This window comes from Amyelois transitella, chromosome 10, assembly GCF_032362555.1.
Source record: "Amyelois transitella isolate CPQ chromosome 10, ilAmyTran1.1, whole genome shotgun sequence".
Taxonomy (NCBI): Eukaryota; Metazoa; Arthropoda; class Insecta; order Lepidoptera; family Pyralidae; genus Amyelois; species Amyelois transitella.
The window spans coordinates 6,773,131-6,794,919 of record NC_083513.1 but is presented as its reverse complement, the minus strand read 5'-3'; the positions used below and the strand labels follow the sequence as shown (position 1 = coordinate 6,794,919).

The 21,789-nt window shown below is 34.3% G+C and overlaps 2 protein-coding genes across 3 annotated transcripts; one reads left to right on the top strand and one right to left on the bottom strand.

Annotated features, from left to right (window-relative positions):
• Positions 1-5,988, top strand: LOC106136410 (probable ATP-dependent RNA helicase pitchoune). Its single transcript, XM_013336958.2, has 9 exons — positions 1-418; positions 628-780; positions 1,061-1,222; positions 1,885-2,026; positions 2,644-2,806; positions 3,087-3,239; positions 3,577-3,744; positions 5,418-5,592; positions 5,861-5,988. Exons 1-9 carry the CDS (start codon positions 175-177, stop codon positions 5,947-5,949), a joined length of 1,449 nt encoding a protein of 482 aa, XP_013192412.1. The 5' UTR covers positions 1-174; the 3' UTR covers positions 5,950-5,988.
• On the bottom strand, positions 5,986-10,611 carry LOC106136411 (protein jim lovell). 2 transcript variants are annotated; one of them, XM_013336960.2, is made up of 5 exons: positions 10,522-10,611; positions 10,218-10,444; positions 9,801-9,946; positions 8,821-9,400; positions 5,986-6,544 (listed from the first exon to the last, which is right to left on the bottom strand). In XM_013336960.2, exons 2-5 carry the CDS (start codon positions 10,420-10,422, stop codon positions 6,237-6,239), a joined length of 1,239 nt encoding a protein of 412 aa, XP_013192414.1. In that variant the 5' UTR covers positions 10,423-10,444; positions 10,522-10,611; the 3' UTR covers positions 5,986-6,236. The 2 variants fall into 2 exon arrangements, with proteins under 2 accessions (XP_013192414.1, XP_013192413.1); XM_013336959.2 differs by lacking the exon at positions 5,986-6,544 and adding an exon at positions 7,254-8,517.
• Between the last annotated feature and the right edge of the window lie 11,178 nt (positions 10,612-21,789).

Sequence of the window (21,789 nt, the reverse complement as noted above, 5' to 3'; positions counted from 1 at the left end):
TCCTTGTCTAGTTGTCATAACAATACAAAATGAACAAGTCGAGATCAAATTTTAAGGTTAAGTTAAAAAGATACTTTCATTATTTACTTGTAGTTAAAGATGATTTTAATGAATTACTGAAATTATTTTATCATAGCAACAAAAGTATTATAATAAAGGTATAATTTTATAAAAATGGAGGAGCGAGAGATAAAAAATAAATTCAAAACTTTGAAGAATAGAATATCCCCATTTGTTTTAAAATCCTTGAAACGTTTGTCATTCAAATATATGACTGATATTCAAGATGCAGTGTTACCTAAAGCTCTTGAAGGTGCAGATGTTGTAGCAACAGCAAAAACAGGTTCTGGGAAAACTATTGCTTTTCTTATTCCAGCCATAGAACAGGTCGTGAAGTGCATTGAGATTTCAGTGCAAGGTAAGTTATATTTGTCAAAATTTATATGAATGTAATATAAATTTAAAGAATTATCATTCTGATTGTGAACCTAACTGATTTACTTAACATTTATTTATTGCGCTATTGTAGTTAAGTTCGACTGGTAGAGAATTTCATATGGCCTTGAGTGCAGTCGTTGTATGGTTTGTAGTGCAATAAAGTTAAAATAACTAAATAAATTATTTCAGGAACATGCTGTATAATCGTCTCACCCACACGGGAGCTAGCAATGCAGACATACAGTGTTCTGCAGGAGCTTATATCTGAACAGGATACAATTACTTCTGCTCTTGTCATAGGAGGTGAAAGTAGGAAGAAACAGAGTGCTGAACTTTCACAAGGTTGGTTCGCAATAGTTAAAAAATATTTAATTTTTTTTTTTGCAAAATTTTAATATGCAATGGTCACCTATGCAATATGACCCAAGAATTTTTGTCCAAATAAAGAAGAAAAAAAGATTTCAAATAAAGAAGAAAAAAAGAAAGCATTGTGTACCAGCATCATGTTTCAAACAAAGCTGGTCTGTCTTCTTCATCATGAAGCCTTTATGGTACAAGTTTTTAAGTAAAGACAAAATCAGTGTCTTTATGTACATAATGCATTTACTTAATTGTTTTTCAGGCGTGCACATTGTTGTGGCAACACCGGGAAGACTATTTGATCACATGAGAACAAAAGAGTTTGACTACAAGAATGTGAGATGTCTGGTTTTGGATGAAGCTGATAAGATTTTTCAGTATGGGTTTGAAGAGGATGTGAAACAGATAACAAGTCGCCTGCCAAGTAAGAAAGTACCACACTTTCACAGTTATATATTATATTGTAAACTATAAATAGGATGTCTTAAAAGGTGACTAAGGGAAAGGCTAATAAGCTTGGGATTCTTGTAGGCAACTTTACACTATTTGCATCTCAATTCAATCATTAAATCATACAGCTACATGGCCTTTTCAAGACTATTGGCTGTGTCTCTTCACAAGGGATAAAAACGTGATTATATGTATGTTTTACAGCTAAACCACTGATCAAACTTCCCATTTTTCCTAGAAAGTCTCATGCTAACAAAACTTGCCCAGGGCTGTGGTCTCATGTATTTTTATCTTTATAAGATGAAGGAACACACATGTCAACAAAGTGGCATCAGACACTACTAGAGAGATAGAAATTTTTTCTTTCTTTCAATATTAATTTGTATTTATGTCGCCACTATTTGAATCTTAGTTCTATTATCAAGCTTAACATCTGAACATGGCATATTGGTCTTTTCGAGACTATTGGTTCTGTCTACCCCACAAGGGATAAGAAATAATATACCTACAAGTGATAAATTGTACCTGTTCTTGTTTCCAAATAAAATATTTTTTATTTTTCATTTTCATTTATCAGTAGATGTGATAAAATGTCTGTATGCTATAGAATTATTAATACTCTACATGTTGTTTCAGAAAATAGGCAAACGATGCTATTTAGTGCCACTCAGTCTGAGACTACAGAAGCTCTGATAAAATCTGCCATGAAAGAGGATGTGGTGATCATAAACACAAATGAAGATAATTTAAAAGCTACAGTGGATGGACTAAAACAAGGGTAAGATATATGTTGAATAACGAGCTAACATTGTCACCTTTTTTTATTTACTACTGTCTCTAGTCTAGTAGGTGTGTATCAACTTCATACAATTTGTGTTGAAGTTTCTTATCTAATTCACCTTTACCATGATGCTTCCCACTCCTTATGTCGTATGTATTTCACTCAATATGATTACATACATACATATGATCACGTCTATATCCCTAGCGGGGAAGACAGAGCCACCAGTCTTGAAAAGACTGATAGGCCACGCTCAGCTGTTTGGCTTAGTGAAAGAATTGAGATTCAAATAGTGACAGGTTGTTAGCCCATTGTCTAAAAGTGGAGGAATCCTAAGTTTATAAGCCTATCCTTTAGTCGCCTTTTACGACATTCGTGGGAAAGAGATGGAGTGGTCATATTCTTTTTTGTAATGGTGCCAGGAACCACATGGCACTCAATATGATTTTTTGCACAATTATATGATTTATCCAAATCCAAATAATAATACATTCTGTAATTTATCAAAATTAGCTCACTAACGCCTATGCAAAAAGATAGTGCTCCCTGTTTGTTTTGATAGTGATACAAAGACATTATAACAATATACCTATAAGATTTTTTTTTAATTTCAGTTATGTGATAATTCAAACCGAGTATAGAATGTGGTGGTTACACAAGCTGTTAAAGAAAACGCGAAACCAGAAGGTTATGGTTTTTTTCTCCAGTTGCAAGTCAGCAGAGTACCATTATAAATTTTTCTCCAACTTTTGCCACATGCCTGTTCTGTGCATACATGTAAGTATAAAATAGACCTTAATAATTTAAAACAAAAGTTTAAGATAAAGTAAAATAGTTAATTTTAACAGTAGGGACACATATTTCCCTGGATTTGTCATCTACAGACAACGCATTTATGTCAAATAGCATAAATGTGATGAGAAATGCCAAACTTTTATTAAAATCGGTCTAGTAGTTTTTGAGTACATATTTTTTCAAAAAAAAAATCATCTTTATGATAATAATGTAGATCATGGTGATTTTAAAGAATGTTAAAACTTTTTAAATGCAATTTCAGGGTAAAATGAGCCAAGTCGACAGAACAGAAACAATATCTCAGTTCTACAATGCAGAAAAAGGAGCTCTCTTCTGCACAGATCTAGCGGCTCGAGGTTTGGACATACCCGCTGTGGACTGGATCGTGCAGTTTGATCCACCCTCAGATACTAATGTAAGGATTGATTATTTACAATCTGAAATATTGTTATCATTACTGTGAAACCATTTTCACTTAAAATTAGTGTCAAGTTAAATTAAAGTGGCAAAATGTTTTTGCTTTGCTTTGGCCTAATATTTGAGGTACAATAAATCTGCAAAAATCTGTCTGTTACGCTTTCACGGCTTTACCGCTGAAGTAATTTTTTTAATGTAGGTAATTGATATAGTTACTTATAAGACAGACATAAACTACTTGTTTTTTCTGGAAATTCCTTCAGGTGCGCAGCCCCAGGCAAAAGCTAGTATTGTATGAAGTATAAAACAAATTATATTTTCATCCTTTTTTTTAGGAATACATTCACAGAGTAGGGCGAACGGCAAGAGGTCTAGGCGCTGCTGGTAACGCAGTGTTGTTGCTAAGGCCTGAAGAAAAAGATTTCGTCACCCATTTGAAGGATGCTAGGGTCTTCTTGGACAAGTACGAAACGTGGGACAACTACTGCAATTTACAGCCTAAGGTAAATATTCAGTGCATGTGGACTTTTGATAAGGGAATGCTGTGATGAGAAATAAACGACGGAAATAGAAAAGGGTATATTTTGATGGTTTGGTCATGTGTAGGCACATAAAAATTACAAGGAGGCCTTGACGACCGTACCTTTATCAAATCGGGGGTATATGCCGGGATCGTGATAAATGAAAAGATGTATTTCTGCCTACCCCCGGGAAAGAGACGTTTTTATGTATGTATGTACTAGTGTTGCCCAAATTCAGTCTTGGTCTTGCAGTCTTGGTCTTGTTCTTGCGTTTTTGCAAGACCAAGACCAAGAACAAGACCAGGTGTATTGGCGCAAGACCAAGACCAAGACTGACCGTGCAAGACTTGAGCAAGAACAAGACATAGCCTGCAAGACTCTTGCGTCTTGCAGCTAGGACTTAGCGCTATTTCACTGAGTAGTTAGGTGTAACAGTTCGGTGTATAGGTAGGTACGCTTAGGAATTCTATGAGACGCAAAAAACTGTATCAAAGAATATGAAAAACTGGACCTATGCGCATTACGACTAATACCATAAACATAGCGAATAAAAAAATATCTATTAAAATCAAACTGAGTGCATGCATAGTTATGTTTTAACCATCGGCACTTTGATAATGCGGCATCAAAGGTTTTGTACTTACTTCTCAAAGAAATTTGCCGCTTTTCGGAAGTACATGGTTATGATACGCGCCGGCGGCTTCTTTTGAAATCTAAAACAATCGTTGCCGCCACGCCGAAATCATAACATTTGACACTATTTACATGGCGAGGCGGCGCGGTAGAAAGCAAGGAAACGTACTATAAAGAAAGGAATTATTTTAATTCCAGTCATTTCCAATTGCGCTGTGCTTCGAGTCTAACTTAATAATTGTTTTTACTAATTCTCGTTGTTTTCTAAAAACGTATCACGTGTACAATTTAATATGAGTGACGAAGATTCAAATTATTCTAGTCCGAGTAACGAGAGTTTGAGTCACAGATCTAAAGTATCATAACCTAATGATAAAGCTGTTGATTTGTGGTGTATTTAATTTTTTATTCAAATAAAGGATATATCGTAAAACTCTTTTATTAAATTTCTTATAAGTTGAGGGTTCAATCCCTTTCTAGACAGATAAGTATTGTTCTTTAAAATACAGTCAAGTTATTGTAATTAATTTGTTTTTTTTACATGTTTTAGCAAATGTAAGCTTATAAATCATAAATGTTTATTAAGAAACAGTTACTTCCATGGAAAACGACATATATCGTAGGTCAGTTGATTTTTCGAATTTCTTATCAAATCTTCAGTTATTTATTAATCTGTTTGATCTTTACTATGGCTATGTTAATTCAAGCTCACAATGTTCCAATTCTAATACGTTTTTCTAAGATTTAAAGTAACCTTTAATAAATAGTAATAGACTAATAGGTAATTGCAAGACTTGCAAGACTCTTGCTGCAAGACCAAGACCAAGACCAAGACTGGGAGCGCAAGACCAAGACCAAGACCAGGAGTATTGGCGCAAGACCAAGACCAAGACTGGCTAAGTCTCGTCTTGTTCTTGCATTTGGGCAACACTAGTATGTACAAATGCTTAGGTATTTAGTGATAATAACTACGTACATTGTGAAATGCAAGTTGGTGTTGTATAAATGTATTTTGTTTCCAGCTGGATGAAGCTTTGAAAAATGATCTCTTTCACCAATTAGCTGTCGAGGCGTACGAAGGATATATTAGAGCATTTGAAGTGAAAAAGTTAAAAAATGTGTTCAACCTTCTAACCATGGATCTGGATGCTGTTGCCAGGTCGTTTGGTTTGAGCGAAAAACCTGATGTTGACGTCCGTAAGTACTCTTTCAATCAGATAAAATAATAAACTTCCTCTTTTTATCCCATACCACAATCCAGGAGCACACCAGCCAGGTAGACTACCTTCTGGTTTTGGTGACCCTATTAACATGTAGGTAAAACTTTCCCGATGAAGTATCAGGCAAAATTTAAGACTATTACATACCAAATTTTTTTTTATTTCTTTTACACCCTGTTTGTAGTTCGACTAAGGAATTTTGAAAAATGTGAACACGTCATTAAAATCAAATACTTTATTTTCAGGAGTCGGGTTCAGTAAAAAGCATAGACCACGAAAACAAATTGCAGCAATGCTTGCGAATCAGACCACATCCAAACGCGTCAAGAGATAAAACGGAATTTTGTAATGTTGCCAGTAGTTTTTAGTGTAAATATAAATCAATTTAATACAAAGCTTATTTTATTCCAATACAGATCTTCAAAAGACTATAGTTACGGGAAAGCTATAGTGAACATAAATCTAACTGACTAGACGAGTCCAGGTTACAGTATTGGGTACAAAAAATATTCTGAGAATATTATTAACTTACTATACTAATATTAAACGTCATACAATATCAATTTCTTATTAAAAATAAATATAGGAACTTTGTTAAAATCTATATCTATATTCACATTTCTATTCAGGCGAGTCATTCATTTCGTATATGTTATTTCTTGCTAGCTTCTCGAAGCAGTCTTCGTGATTGTGTTGATGGTTTATGGCATAGATCATAGAGTCTATGGTTTCCACTGTGGCTGGGCATCTGTTCAAAGAAAAATATTGTACACACCTCCATGAGGTTTTGCCGTGTGTCGTAGAGTGCTTGGTGTACACGAAATTCATATGAACTAATTGTTTGTGCCCTTTCCTACTGTAAATGTACTTGTAACGTACTGGTAACTGCTGGTTTTCACATGAACCGTTTACGACGAGCGAGAGAGCACCTGTAATGAAGTACAAGGATTAGTATTTTTTGGTTTAATGAGAAGAAAACAGTTACGTAAAAAAGATATTTTTTTATTTGGTTAGCATTTAAAAAGAGTGTAGTCATGATGTCCAAGTCTATAACACGTATACGTACATAAAATCACCTTTCAGTGGAGGGGTAGGTCAAGTCTATAATGTGGACCGATATTAATTGAAAGGATAAATAACAAATTTATCAAATATGTGGAATGTTTCTACTAAAATCGTAAAATATTTAACAAGATATGGATTTGGATAAGTATAGTTAACTGCTTATAAAGTTAACCTCATGGAAACACAAAATATATGACGCGTTAATATAGAAGAATTTGCATTAGATGAGAGTAGGTTGAAGTACTGTTGTCTGTTTTATATACTGTTACATCTGTTTCATAATACGATAAAATAATCTTTTGACAGAAAATATTGAAACTTTTGTTCATTCCACCATCTAATCTACACTATCTAAAAGAGAATAGAAAAATTCCAAAAAGCGTACTCTGGGCTTTGAAGTTAGGTTAGGTTAAGTTAAGTGGTTAGGCGGTTAAGTGGGCTAATAGGGTCACAATAAAATGGGAGATTGAGCCCAAAATTAGAAATGAATTATACTTAGTGCAAAATTTAGAAAGCAAACTCCATGTATACAAAAAGGAGGAATGAGATTAAAACTAGTTGATATAATGCCATTTATTAAATATGGATACAAAAATACATTCACTTAAAAACAAACAAAGCCACACTATTCAACATCACACAAAGCATAATAAAATATAATTCAATACACAATTTTTAAAATTTACCAATTTTTATATTTAAAATTACCCCATTTGTTTGGGAATTTAAACAGCCAAATTAAATTAAATTTAGGAATGTAATCTCAATTTGTTTAAATAATATTAAATTAAAAATAGCTCAGAAAGAGATCATTTTTAAGATTATCAAAAATGTAAAAACGTAAATTCTATGTACAATTATAGTCTTTTCTTTATTAATTTTATGCCAAACAAAAAAAAATTGTGCTTGGGTGTACATAACCAAAACTGGTTACTAAAAGTTAGAATATTTACGTGTGAAACAGTTTCAAGCAATAATCCGTATTTTGTTGATTTTTAAAATCTTATTAGGCTTTTAAAAACTATGTTTACTCAAAGCATTGTCCGAAAATATCTTATACTAAAATAATAAATAGACTAGAATATGAGCAATAAAAGTCTTCATATTAAAATTATGGTAAAACTTCATGGCACTGACCAAAGGGAAAATGTTTCTTATAGCCTTGTCATAAAGGTATTTCATATTGGCACTTCAGAGTAGAATTCCACTATCACAGTTGATTACTTAAATTATTGTGCTTATGATGTTCTTAAATATATTATACGTATTTAATGTTTAATAACAAGATTAATAATTTTATCTTCAAAAAGTGCCTTTTGAATATCTATCATAAAGTATAAAATTTTGATCCTTCTATAATTTGGTCCCAAACAGTGGAATCTTTGATTCACATGTTTTGTTCATGTTCTCTTTCAGTTACTAGCTCTTATTATTTTTATATCAAAAATATATCCTCCTTATGTTACTAGCTATAAGTATGTAAAAAATATTTTAGGGTAAGCCTAAATTTATGTTGCATAGTAATCCCCTTGCAACTGAGATACTTTGAGTACATCATTGAAATGAATCTCAAAACACGGTGATTTACAAAAAGGTAATTCACATGCATTGCACATGAACCGTGTGTCTCGTCTTTTTCCTATTTTCCAGCATAATCGACATGAGCGCTGAGGATATTTTTTCTTTCCATCTTCTTTTTGAGGTATTGTTACCAATCTGTGTTCCATCGACTGCCTTGGGAATTCTTCATTTGTGTTAGTTCTGAACATGTTGTTAGTCACCTTACCATTCACTAAGTTTTTAAGGTCGATGAATAATGAGTTTAGGCTGGTGCAATCTGAAATCACAATGGGCATTTTCATTACATTTAGTTAATATACAGACATTAATTAGATTATGTGTTGTTGAAAATGCCATCGTGTTTTCACTAAAGGAGGCTTTGCAAAAGAAAATTTTAATGAAAACTAATAAATGATTGCATTTTCAACACAATCTCTAATCTATATGGATGAATGAAAACAAGCATTAGTAAGCAACATAAATAGTAATTACGCATACAAAGTAATTATGCAAAGTAAGTAAGGAACTAGATATACGTGAAAGGAAGTAAGTGATTATTAAAAAAGAAGTGACAACTTACTATCTTGTGGAGACTGGTACTCTAAAGGCAGTGCAGCTTCTTTTTGCCCATCTCTTGACTTCTCATAATTCTTATGGGTTGTGCAAACAGCCGGATCTGTTACAATAATATCCATATCATCAAATTCAGTTTTTAATTCTAAAGCAGTTTCTGGTGATGAAATATTTTTATCATTAGTTTCTTTTTCTGTGTTGCCAGAATTCTGAACTTGTGTATTGTGTGATGATGATATATCAACTGGTTTGTCTTCGTAGAGGTTTTTCATATTTTCATAACTATTTTGTGACATATGATTTTTGTATGTTATTTTCTCTTTTGTTTTCACCCTCTTTTCAGGATTCATTATATCTGAATAATATGTCTTATGTAAAAATTCATCAGATTTTCGTTTCAGATTGCTAAGCCTCTGTAACTTTTCAATAAATTGCCTGTGTTTGAGTATTTCTAACTCATTGCTTTGTGCTTCTTCAGTCACAGTATTTTCATATGTGTCTGACACACATGATTCTGCGTCTGGAGTATTATTTTCTGTGACATGTTTTGAAAGATCCTGTTCTTTCTCACTGTCATCTTCATCAGTCTGAAAAAGTGATTTTTATCTTTTAAACATAGTCATAAATAATAGTCAGAATTTTAAATGATGGTTGCAGATATATAGTTGTGATTTGTGAACCTCGGGCCATTAGCACATGGCTAAAGGAGCCATTGGATGGCAAAGCCAGAGTCAGTGGTAAAATGTACAACTAGTGGACATTTTTCTGATATTATATGTATGTTTCCTTAACTGTTCTTTTGGTGTGGGACTTTGAATTTATCAGTGTGAGAACACATGAATCACAGTCAGTAAATATATTGCAAAAATGTGCAGTTATCTTTCTATAAGGAATCCTTTTAGAAATAATTATAAGTTCAGTTTAGCATTTAGCGTTTTAACAATGCATCTATCATAAATGGTTTTCTTGATGTTGAGTCCTACATACCTCTTTGTTTGTCAATCCTTTGATTTGCAATACTTCAGCAGTACTTATAAAACTATTGAGATCCTCACGCTTGACACTCACTTCACCATGGTACATAAACTGGAGCAAATCTTTCATGGCTTTGTGTGTAACGTCCCTTAGCACAACTGGAAAAAAATTTAAGTACAGGTAAATATCATACATTCGGTTTTGGTAAGAAATTGCCAATCTTATAAATTGCTGAAACAAGCAATGGTACTTAACAACTCTCAAGTAGCTTGCATTCTAATACACAATTTTGAGAGCATCAGGTGAAATCTTATAAATATCTATTATTCATACATGTTACTAAGTAATTAGATATTGTAAATTGATATAGTCGAATACGTAACATTCAATAAACGTGCTTGAAGGAAGAGGCAGAAATAATTAAAATACCAATTGGATGTTGACACGGATTCAACTGGAACATTTTCTTGAAGTATGGCGAACATATTGATAGAATAACTTTGTGCGCCTGTAATAGATGCCCTTCCACAGCAATGGTCACGTCAACAAATTCTCCTTTACCAAGTAAACCGGCAAATCCTTTACTCAGATTACCGTGAAAATTGTTCCACGACAATGAGAATTGTTGGTCCATTTTAATCACTATTTACTTGCATCTGGAACGAGTTAATGAATTAAGTACGGGACCTTTTTATCAGTCACTATCCAACTTCCACTCATAGCATTTACTAACTCTGTTTAGTTTTATTTTGATGAAATTAATTCGAAATTGCAAAACACGAAAGAAAAATGACAGCACAGCTGCAAGCGGCGCGGCGCGTCTTACCTAGTGATGTGCCCGACCGCCGACCATTGTGAAATTTTTACCGATTCGCATCCCAACTGAAAACCATAGACTAAATCGGTAAATTAAGTATCGATTCTTCTTTGAGTTATAGTGTCTTACATTATATACAAGTAAATTGTATTCTTTCAAAATATTTTAGGTGTTCATTAATTTATCCGTTTTGGTATAAAAGCGTTTCGAATTTTATTGCTAGTAGAAATGATAAATTATTGTGGTTATTTATTAACAAGCTTTTTCTTGGACCTTCGATGGACCACATGTTCTCTCAAAATGACAATTAAACTTTTGTGAAAAGTTTTCCTTCATCGTAAGAGCATCGTTTAGCACCTCTTAGCCCTCCACATGCATACATACAGATAGAATTGAGAAACAAATAGTAACAGGTCGTTAGCTCAGCGTTAAGAAGAATCCCGAGTTCGTTAGCCTTTCCCTTAATCACCTTCTACGACATCCATGGGAAGATTCTAAAGTACTGGAAACACGGCATAAACATGTACTTCTCTCAGAAAAGACTCATTGAGTGAGACATGCCCGAGGTAGGATTTGGACCTATGTATGCTAGCATTGTTGTTTTATGGTCAGTAAACATTTTTTTCGCGCGAAAAAAATTTTTACTGGCAATAATCGCGTTATACCTATTCCGCAAGTGCACTTTCGAAAAGAAACACTCCATCTCTTTCCCATGGATGTCGTAAAAGGCGACAAAGGGAATAGGCGCACATTTATCTAGTGCAAGCTTCAATGATGGTCCGGTAGCTTAGAAAAATATAGTTTGTGTCAGCTGCTTCCCGTGCAGATTTTAAGAGTCAATAAAGGGAAAAGGTTCATCAACTTTGGTTTAGTTATGGATGGAGCGGGTATCAACGGGTAGCCGTCATTTAGGCTTTGAAAAAGCCATGGGACGTCTCGTTATCGATTTCATGTCATCGACAGACATGAGTTTGGAACTTTACTCTTCAACATCAATAGATTACCTTGTCATGATTTAGGGTCATCTTTTATAAGTACGTATATACATACATATAATCACATCTATACCCCTTGCGGGTTAGATCGAGCCATAATCCTTGAAAAGACTGAAAGGCCACGTACAACTGTATGGCTTAATGATGGAATTCTATTAGCCTCCTCTAAGTCGCCTTTTACGACATCCATGGGAAAGATATGGAGTTGTCCTATTCTAATGCGCCGGGAACCACACGTTTTTCATTACGTACATAAAATCATCAGACCTATCTTTAATATAATAATGCCTTTTGATTGTGGCTGAACGGGTATTACGAATTATATTTAAAACATCTAAAAATTAATTAAAATCGGTTTGCAAAGACGTTAAAAGAGAAATAACCCCAACCTGTCACTATTTAAATCTCAATTCTATCATTAAGATAACTGCTGAAGGTGGACTATCAGTCTTTTCAAGACTGTTGGCTCTGTTTACCCCGCAAGGGATAAAGACGCGATTATATATACATATATAACCTCTTTTTACGTCAGGGGTTGATTAATGGAAAAAATCGTTCAGTCTACCACGTGGCTACGACGCATCGTAGCGTAGCCCTTTTCGTCTGTCGTAGCCCCTACGCCGTAGCATTCCTACGAGCTTTGACGTAGTAGAATATTGGTATTTAGAAAGAATAATATGCCATAACAATAATTATTCTCCCAAAAGCTCGTGGAGTTTAATAAGATGACACCCCGTCTAGCCCTACGGCTAGGTTGATTTTGGTTGTCAATGGATAAGAAGTTAGTAAGTTTGGTTGGCTATTTGGTTATTTATAAGGGATTGTCTAGATTATAATCAGCCCTCTTTATTTTCTTTAAGTCTTATACCATTGCGATACGAGTAAATTAAGAGTTAGGGTAAAAAGTCTATCAATATACATATTGTATAGGTAGGTATGTAAAAATCGAATGCCTGTTCATGAAATATTTTTCAATAACTGTTAAGGGGCAATAAATAAAAGTAACAGAAACCAAAAAATAACATTTTTTTGACTTTTTGTCTGTATATCTGTTTGTCGGCTACGTTATAACTGAAAAACTACTCAACGGATTTGAACACGGTTTTCATAGGTGGATCACATGTAGGTAGGTAATTTGGAGCGTTGTTATATCCAAATCGGTTAAAAGGAAAAAATAAGTTTGAAAATTTACTTCAAGCATGTGCTTCAAGTGCGTTAAAGTCCATTAACATAAAGATAGAATAACAGATGCGAAAAGCGCACACGGGTGAAGCTGAGGGCAACAGCTTTGATTTAATAAGAATATCTAGCTCTCAAAAACATATAAGTGCATAGTAAAACCTCAATTCACTACTTAATAGAACGAAGTTCAGACGATTGTTAGACATGTCCACGAACCAATTAATTAACCTCCACAGCCCACAACAGCCAGTCACCCTATTTCTAAGATAGCCCAAGCATGACATGGCACTTTTAATTTTCTGGTGTCACGACTTAGCGATAAGCCTGCCACCAAAGGAAAGTATGCGATGAATGGTCTTATTAAAAGTGTGGGAAAGTTAGCGGGACTGCCTCTACTTTCGACGCAGTAATAAATACGAGTAGATACGTTCTTTTTTGCGTAGCAATAACAATGGAAGGTATGATATTTCGATGACTTGTATAATAAAGAATTTGCTAAATGTGAAATGTTCCCCTGATTAAAACTCACTCCCAACAAAATTAAAAATACGAATTAGTATGTTTGAATGAAATGAAATGAGTATCAAGAGATAAGCAAGTGTAAGTGTCTTTGCCATTAGTATTAAAATTGTATGTTTTATTTGTAAGTGATGTTTCTCAGTAAATAAAATACCATTGTATTTTTTCGAGAAATAGAGTTCTTTAAATCCATGTGGGTTTATATAATTCTGTTATTTTGTCTTTCCATGCGATTATTATTTATTACTAAGGAATAGGTTTATAAACTTCGGACTTTTCTTTATGCGATGGGCTAGCAACCTGTCACTATTTGAATCTCAATTCTATCATTAAGCCAAACAGCTGCACAAAGGAGTATTTTTTTTAATATTAAAGGTGCATTGACCTTGGGACCCTATTGACCTAATTAATGGGATTGTGTTATATGGTAATCAGATGCAACAATGGCACTAGATTGATTAAACCAATAGTCATGTGCGGTAATAACAGCGTCTATTAATATTGTATAGATCATCATTACCTACGCGTGTATGTTAGTACCAGTGCGTTTTGTTTGTAGGAAAATCTGTGGTCAGACTGTTATCAACATCAAGGATAAGGAAGATAAGGTAATTAATTAGAGGGACTTTCGAGCAAAAATCCCTGAACAAAATTCACTCAGTTTCGTTTATTTTTTGTGCTATACATTTTCTTGAAAAGGATTTTACTTAGTCTTAAGTTCACGGGTTATGTTTTAGAAGCTTTCTTCTGCTTCAATTTTCGAAGTTGTCTTTTAGTACATCCTATTCATACATAGGAAGACTGTCTTCAGATAGTTTATTTCATAATTTTATTACCTACAAGCTTTCGCGCGCGGTTCCGCTCGCTTGTAGAGTACCCAATGTTCCTCTCAATACTCCATACTTTATGTAGGTACGCATACATTTATGGAAATCGTTTCAGTGGATTTGACGTGAACACTTTGACATTTATAATATTAGTAAAAGTTAGTTTACACGGCAGAATTCTCACGTCACATAATACAATTAGAATTAGGCGTCAGACCGCGATGTGATAAGCCTTGCCCGCAGCTTCGCTTAACTGGATTTATTAAGTAAGTACTCAATGCTACCATCATCTTTAAAGCAATGTTAAGTCTATTCAAATAAATACTTACATAAAGTTCACGTACCTATAGTGAAATAATTACATTCCATTTTCTTGGAATTGGAGTTTTATAATGTCAATTTATTCAGTGTACGGTAAACGAGTAAGCGAAAATAATATGTTTAAATTGTTCTAAGAGAAAAAAAACTGTGTAGTTAAAAGCTTTTTTAAATAAAGTTGTACAAGCTTTAGCTTTATACATACATACATACATATGGTCACGTCTATATCCCTTGCGGGGTAGACAGAGCCAACAGTCTTGAAAAGACTGAATGGCCACGTTCAGCTATTTGGCTTAATGATAGAATTGAGACTCAAATAGTGACAGGTTGCTAGCCCATCGCCTAGAAAAGAATCCCAAGTTTGTAAGCCTATCCCTTAGTCGCCTTTTACGACATCCATGGGAAAGAGATGGAGTGGTCCTATTCTTTTTTGTATTGGTGCCGGGAACCACACGGCACAGCCGCTTTAGCTTTATATATTAGGCTAAACACCTAACTTCTATATATACATGCATTTTCCATATGAAATAGTCACTTCAGGCAAAATCGCGCCTTCTCGCTGGCTAGTTTTCCCCTTAGATCATGGTTGCTTAGTTCCAATGCCGAGACGTTCAACTCGGGCGGTCACTCGGCTGCGCCTGCCGCTGACAGGTAATCGATGCGGTTTGCTAGTTTATTTGGCTATCGGTTCCGCTTTCGACATGTGTATCTGCTCGATATAATCAATACCAACCCCCGCCTAATATGGTTATTAGAGTTGCTGAATTATCGATAGTTTTATTATCGATAGTTGACCTCGGAAAACATTTACAATATTGATAAGTCTATCGATAAATATTGCAATAGTATCGAGTATGTCGATTGCTTTCAATATTGAGCTTCAAAACTATCGATAGTAGGTATCGTTGGGTATCAATATTATTTACGGTAACTGTGATATCGATACTATTGATAATAATTGTTAGGTGTCAATAGTATTTACGGTAACTGTGGTATCATACTATCGATAGACTTATCGATACTAGACTATTGACCGGCAACACTAACGGTTATGAATCCAAGCGTATTCGATTACACAGATTTCGACCAGCGCACATTTGATAGCGCCCCGTCGTACTTACGCGGCATTAGATCTTAATGCATTGTAAATAAAGTCCAGTTGTGTATTTTTGTTGAGTTACGTATCCATCACGTCTAAATACAGTGTGTACTTTATTTCCAGCCAAGTGTGAAATTGGTTCCTAGGTTAGAAACATTACTGGGCGGATTTTCTTCGGTTTACTCTATTTCGAAACAACTTCGTTTTGACTTTTGGCAAAATTCTTTTCTAATGATAAAATTAAACAATCGGTGTGGTTCCCGGCACTTTAGAATAGAATTACTCCATGTCTTTCCTATGGATGTCGTAAAAGGTGTAAGGAAAAGGCTAACTCGGGATTTTTTTGCAGGCGATAGGCTAACAACCTGTCACTATTTGAATCTTAATTCCATATTAAGTTGAACAGCTGAGTCTTTCAGTCTTTTCGAGACTGTGGGCTCTATCTACCCCGCAATGGATATAGACGTGATTATATGTATGTAAAATTGACTCAATTTAACTATTTTTCATCTTCTAAACTGTTGGACAATGCACATATCCATTTAAAAAAACGCTTGAGTTTTTCTGAGCGATTCACAGACAACGCACAGCCAAAACCACTTATGTAGTTGAAATTTGACACGTATATTCTTTGGAAAGTGAGGGGTAGCGCCAAAAGAGGATAATCCAAAATTCCTAATAATAAGGAAAAGGGATGTCATTCTTATAACGATAAAGTAGATTAATTTCTTGAAATTCCCAGGAGAGTGGGGTTCTAAGCAGTAGTCAATTTAAATGAGATTGATAGTTACAATGTTTTGCCAACCTCAGGTGTCAAAAGTTTCTAGCGACCTATTTGCTACGTCGGCGGACTGCAGACGAAACTTTGTAGTTTGCGACTAGTCAACGTCCGATGGATTTCATTGATAAATCTTTAGTTATACCAGCCTTTCTCTTTTTTGTGGCCTTTATTTGTCCATTTGGATTCCAAATTCTAGAGGTCAATGACAAAATTCAAAAGAAACCTCTCTCCAGTTTCTTTACACTTAGTTGCATTTTATTTATTACAAATTTGTGGTATCTAGGTAGTATAGCGTAAATTAAATAGGTTTAATATTAACAACTAAATAAATAATAATATTATACAAATAAGAGAGGTTTCAAAAAGGAATATTTGCATTTCCTTCATATCATTATAATGAGATGGAAAGGGCCTCCAAAAATGTGGCATTTCTTATTGAAAGACGATATAATTCCCTTTTAACAATTTCTCGGAAAGCAACTTATTGCGAATATCTGAAAAGTGTAACATTACCTACATAAAAACATTATCCTCATAATAAATCCCTTTCAAAAAGCCATGCGAACTCAATATAAACTTGAGGGTTCGCTAAACTCATATTAATACATCATTAACCCTCCAATAATTCTGGGAATTTTTCCCGCAATCCTTGGTGAAGTATCTGTAAGTCGGAAGCGGACGTGAGAGGTCGTGAGGGCTGCCAGCTGATTGGCCCTATTGTAAACCCTCAATAGACCATCTCGGCCGCCAACTGAACCGTTTCATGCTGCTCATTCGAATACACCCGACGCGTTTAAGGGTTAGCTTTTGTGCGTAGAAATAAATTTATACTTATTGACGTTTGATGATGTATATTCGCATAAATATTTTTTTATCATGTGGCTCCATCACGGTACTATCAGTACAGAAACTTCTGTTGGTTATATTATGATTGATCAAACACGAAGATTTTATCAAAGGCTAATTTGGTAAAGAGCCATTATTTGTTGCTCCTTATCTTTCACTTAATTTTTTTTTCGCATAGTTAAGTATAAATGAGGAAGTTATGTAAAAATATTATCTATATTAACGACAATAACCCATAATTTCGTCTTTTAATGCAAAATCTGTCTGTTACGCTTTAACGAGTAAACCACTGGACTCCAGTAAATCACATATCCTTAATATACATACAGACATATGTGTATAGCCAATCGTTTAAAGTAGAATCCCAAGAATGTTAGCCTTTTTCTAAGTCGCCTTTTATGACATCGATGGGAAAGAGATGTAGTGGACCTATTCAACAAGTGCCGGGAACTACACGTCATTAAATGACGATAGTTAAATATCCTAGCTCAAATTATAGGCAACCTTATTCTATGAATTCCACAGGAACGGAAGGAGGAAAATGGGAAGTTGATAGTATAAAGAGCTGCGGGTTAAATCTAGTAGAAAATGAATATAAAAGGTATTTTATAAAAATACAAAGGAATCGGGTTGGCTGGATTTAATTAAGTTTGTCATTATAATTATCCCTGTTTACTTCCCGGCCGAGACGGGCGTTAATTAATCAACCCACACATATTAATATCTTCGTTGTATTTCTTCCTGTATGTATGTGTATGGGGTTCTTGTTTCGACAACTCATGAAATGGTAAGTTAGATTTCTAAGCCTATTCTTAATCACAAGTGCAGTAAGTGTCTATGACTTAAATGAGAACTTAATGTTATTTATTTCAATATTTTTCTTAAGAAATGAAAAAGAAATACTGGTAAAAATATAAAGGAAACCATAGACCAAGTTTTAAATTTATCGCAAGTTCCAAAGAGAAAATGTTTTGTTTTCAAATCTCGCCTCATCTAGGGCGTTCATAAATCCGTAGATTTTTTTGCACTATCGATTAAAGAGCCAAAGAAATTGTAAAGATTTTTTTAAAATCTATAATTACCGCTCCTTTCCAACAAAGATTCCAATCAGAGCGGGCCGCCGGCGACTGCCCTTTAGCCCTTTACTAATAATTCAGATGAATGGACCTCAATTATGGTTCAACTCAATCTAGAATAAATCTTAAAACTCGTCCTTACACCAGGAAGATAACAATCGAAATGTAGATTACTGTGAGAGATTGATTTTCAAGAAATAATTTTAATAATCTTGTCAGTGGCAATTCGGGGCACGTCAGCAATATTGATTAGGTTTCTTTGAATTGACTTTTTCTTACAGCTTCTTTCACATAAACCACGGAGTTGACGTTGCGCAAAACTTATATTTTCTATTTAACACAAAATTCTCATCATTCATATAATCACGTCTATATCTTTTGCGGGGTAGACAAAGTCAGCAATCTTGATAGACTGACAGGCCTCGTTCAGCTGTTAGGCTTAATGATAAAATTGACATTCACACAGTATTCTCAAGCAAGGTAAATCGCATCCGAAATAATGGGAAAACCTTTTTATGATACGCAGTGGACAAGTAACTCCAATATAGTGTATTAAAAAAATAACCATACCTAGTTATTTAGGCTCATTGTGTTGTAAAACATAAGAAAAAAGGGTATGACTGATTTATGTTATGACTGGTTGCTTACATTTCTTTGTCCATTGATTAAGAATTTTAAAAATAAACATTTCATTCCTCTACACAAAAATCGTCTATTGTAGTTCCAGACAAAAATGCATTCTTTTGTTTCATAGGTACAGACATCGATGTGTCTTTTGTATTCATACCTATTGGTCTTTGCAACATTTGGGAAAAATCCAAAGACAAATGCCAGCTTTTATAAAAATTACAGTGCCTATTCACGATGGCTCTAAAGAAGAGTGGTTGTATGTTTCGAATTGTAGTTGGTTGTATATTTAAACATACAAAAATATATATGTTTAGCAACCTATCAAATATTTTAGAGAGCAACGGAGCGAAGTATCCTAGCCAAGGTATTAACTAGGTATTTCGTGACGAAAGAAGCACATATAGGAAAAACGAAGTGTAGACTAAAATGGGACTAGGAGCTCTACCATATGCATCTAGAAAAGTGGGCTAATAATAGCTACTAGTTGAATTTCCACGGACGGATACTGAAGGACGACCGAGGAATGCATTAATTGATGAGGAATGGGCTACGAAGATGACTGAAAGAAACAAATAAAAAAAAAACGAAAAAAAAAATATTATTAATTCTATTTTAAATTCTATTTATGTTTGGTAAACTGGTAGACTGGTAGAGAATACCATATGGCATTTAGCCGCCCTTTGTTCATCTTAATTTGTGGAATAAAGATATAAAAAAAATAATTAAAAATTATATTATAAAAAATACAAAATAAAGATTAATCACTATGATTTCAAGAAGACGGTCAAAAAAATTTCGAACTTCTAACGTTACCTAATACTTATCATTCAATACTTACTTAATGCGAGTACTAACACCGAGACTAAACAAATATAAGGAACTGCCAAAACCGAAGTTATAAGGCGGCCGTTTGCTTCGGTACTTCGCGTGCGGCGGACAGCTAAAGAGCTTTTTAGGTAATACGCCCTTGTCGGAAAACTTCTGAAGGTTACCAGATGTAATGGCCGTGAAGATGTCATAGTGTACTTAACAGGTTTTTAGCGTTTCGGTGTTTGTAAACAAATATTTCGTTAGTTTGGGATATACAAATATTTATTATTTTAACTGTGTAAAATCTTGTTGATTTTGATCATCCAGGTGACTTGCCTATAGGTGATTTCAGGACACAAAAATGTGGAATTTGATCACCCAGGTGACGAAAGTGGCATAAATCTTATTTTCTATTTAAGTGTCTATGTTGCAGATCGAGAATAACTTTAAAGTGGTCTAAGGGAATAAAATACAAATATAAAATTAAGCTTTTTCGGCGCGATGGGCAGGGACTACATTTTTCGGCTTGCCACGATACCTACATATTTACTTAATTTGATTCATAATTCTCTTCATGCAAACTCGTCGGTACTTTTGATTTAACCTTTCACCAGGACTATGAATTTAATTAAGCTTACTTATTTTCTGTGACAAAAGAGTATCACATTTTGAAAAATTTGACTTAAAGAGGGCTTATAACAGAATAAGGTATTTACATACGAACCAACGCATTTCTTTGAATACTTTCTCGTTGGGAGGCGTCAGAAAGCGGCCACTTTCACACAATACGGGAGGGATAATGCCTCTCAGGCAAGGATTATACAGTAGAACGATGCCGCCTCCGTGCCAACTGCGGTATGCATTCTCATAATAGAAAAAGGTTGTGAAATCAATATAGTAAGAGTGTATTACTCGTAAGTAACTAAATATAATGACAAACTGAAAGAGAAACTTATCATTTTTTTTCTGTTTATTTTTTTTTTAATCAAAGGATGTTGGACTAAGATCGTCAACGGTAACAATGACAATGTGGAAAGCATTCTCAATGAATAAAAAACCTACAAAATTGCGAATATAAGTTCTTCTAAAATAGTCGCTGAAAGTGCAAATATATTCCCTGAAGTTGCCATAAGTCGAAATGATTATTAGGTATTAGTAATTTTTTATGTTGTTATTGACCTTGAAAATGTTGAATGTAACAAAAGAAGTATGCAGAGCTAGAAAGATGAACAGGTGTTGTCTCTTCCTCCGAGTAAGAGAATCATTGAAACAAATGATTATTTGCACGTATGTATAGTAGGAAGCTTTGTTTTACTACTCGTAGGTATACTTATTTTCAGTTTAACGTTATAAATCTCCAATTTCACAGAGGCTAGGCAAACCAAGCTAACCTCCACAGTTTATATATCACGCGTCGTATATCCCACTCGGCTCCATTACTGCAGCAAAGCCGGCGCTTCTCAGTTCATCGTGTAAACTAAAATAGTTATTGCTCTTCATAAGCCGTGAGAAAAGCTAGCTGAAACAAAACGTAATTGCATGAGCGCGGCCTGAAGCAAGCTCTAGTAATGTAATAAGATAGCTCACAGTTGTATATGTTATATTTTAATTTAAAAAAGGCTTTGGCGCCTGACATATTAGATTAGGACCTCTCCATATCTGACTCCATGTCGTTAAAGGTGACTAAGGGAAAGGACTAAAAAAAATAAATTTGGGATTTTTGCCGTAGGCGATCGGGTAGCAACCTGTCACTATTTGAATCTCAATTCCATCTAAGCCATACAGGTGAACGTGAAGTTTCAGTCTTTTCAAGACTGTTGGCTCTGTTAACATCCAAGAGATATATCCGTTATTATATGTACGAGTATGTATTACTCTTCATAAGCCGTGAGAAAAGCCAGCTGAAACAAAACGTAATTGCATGACCGCGGCCTGAAGCAAGCAAGTAATATAATAAGATAATCATTGTAAAGGTTTTATTTTTATTTAAACATAAATACATATACATACATACATATAGTTACATCTATTTCCCTTGCGAGGTAGACTAAGCCAACAGTCTTGAAAATACTGATAGGCAACGTTCAGCTGTTTGGCT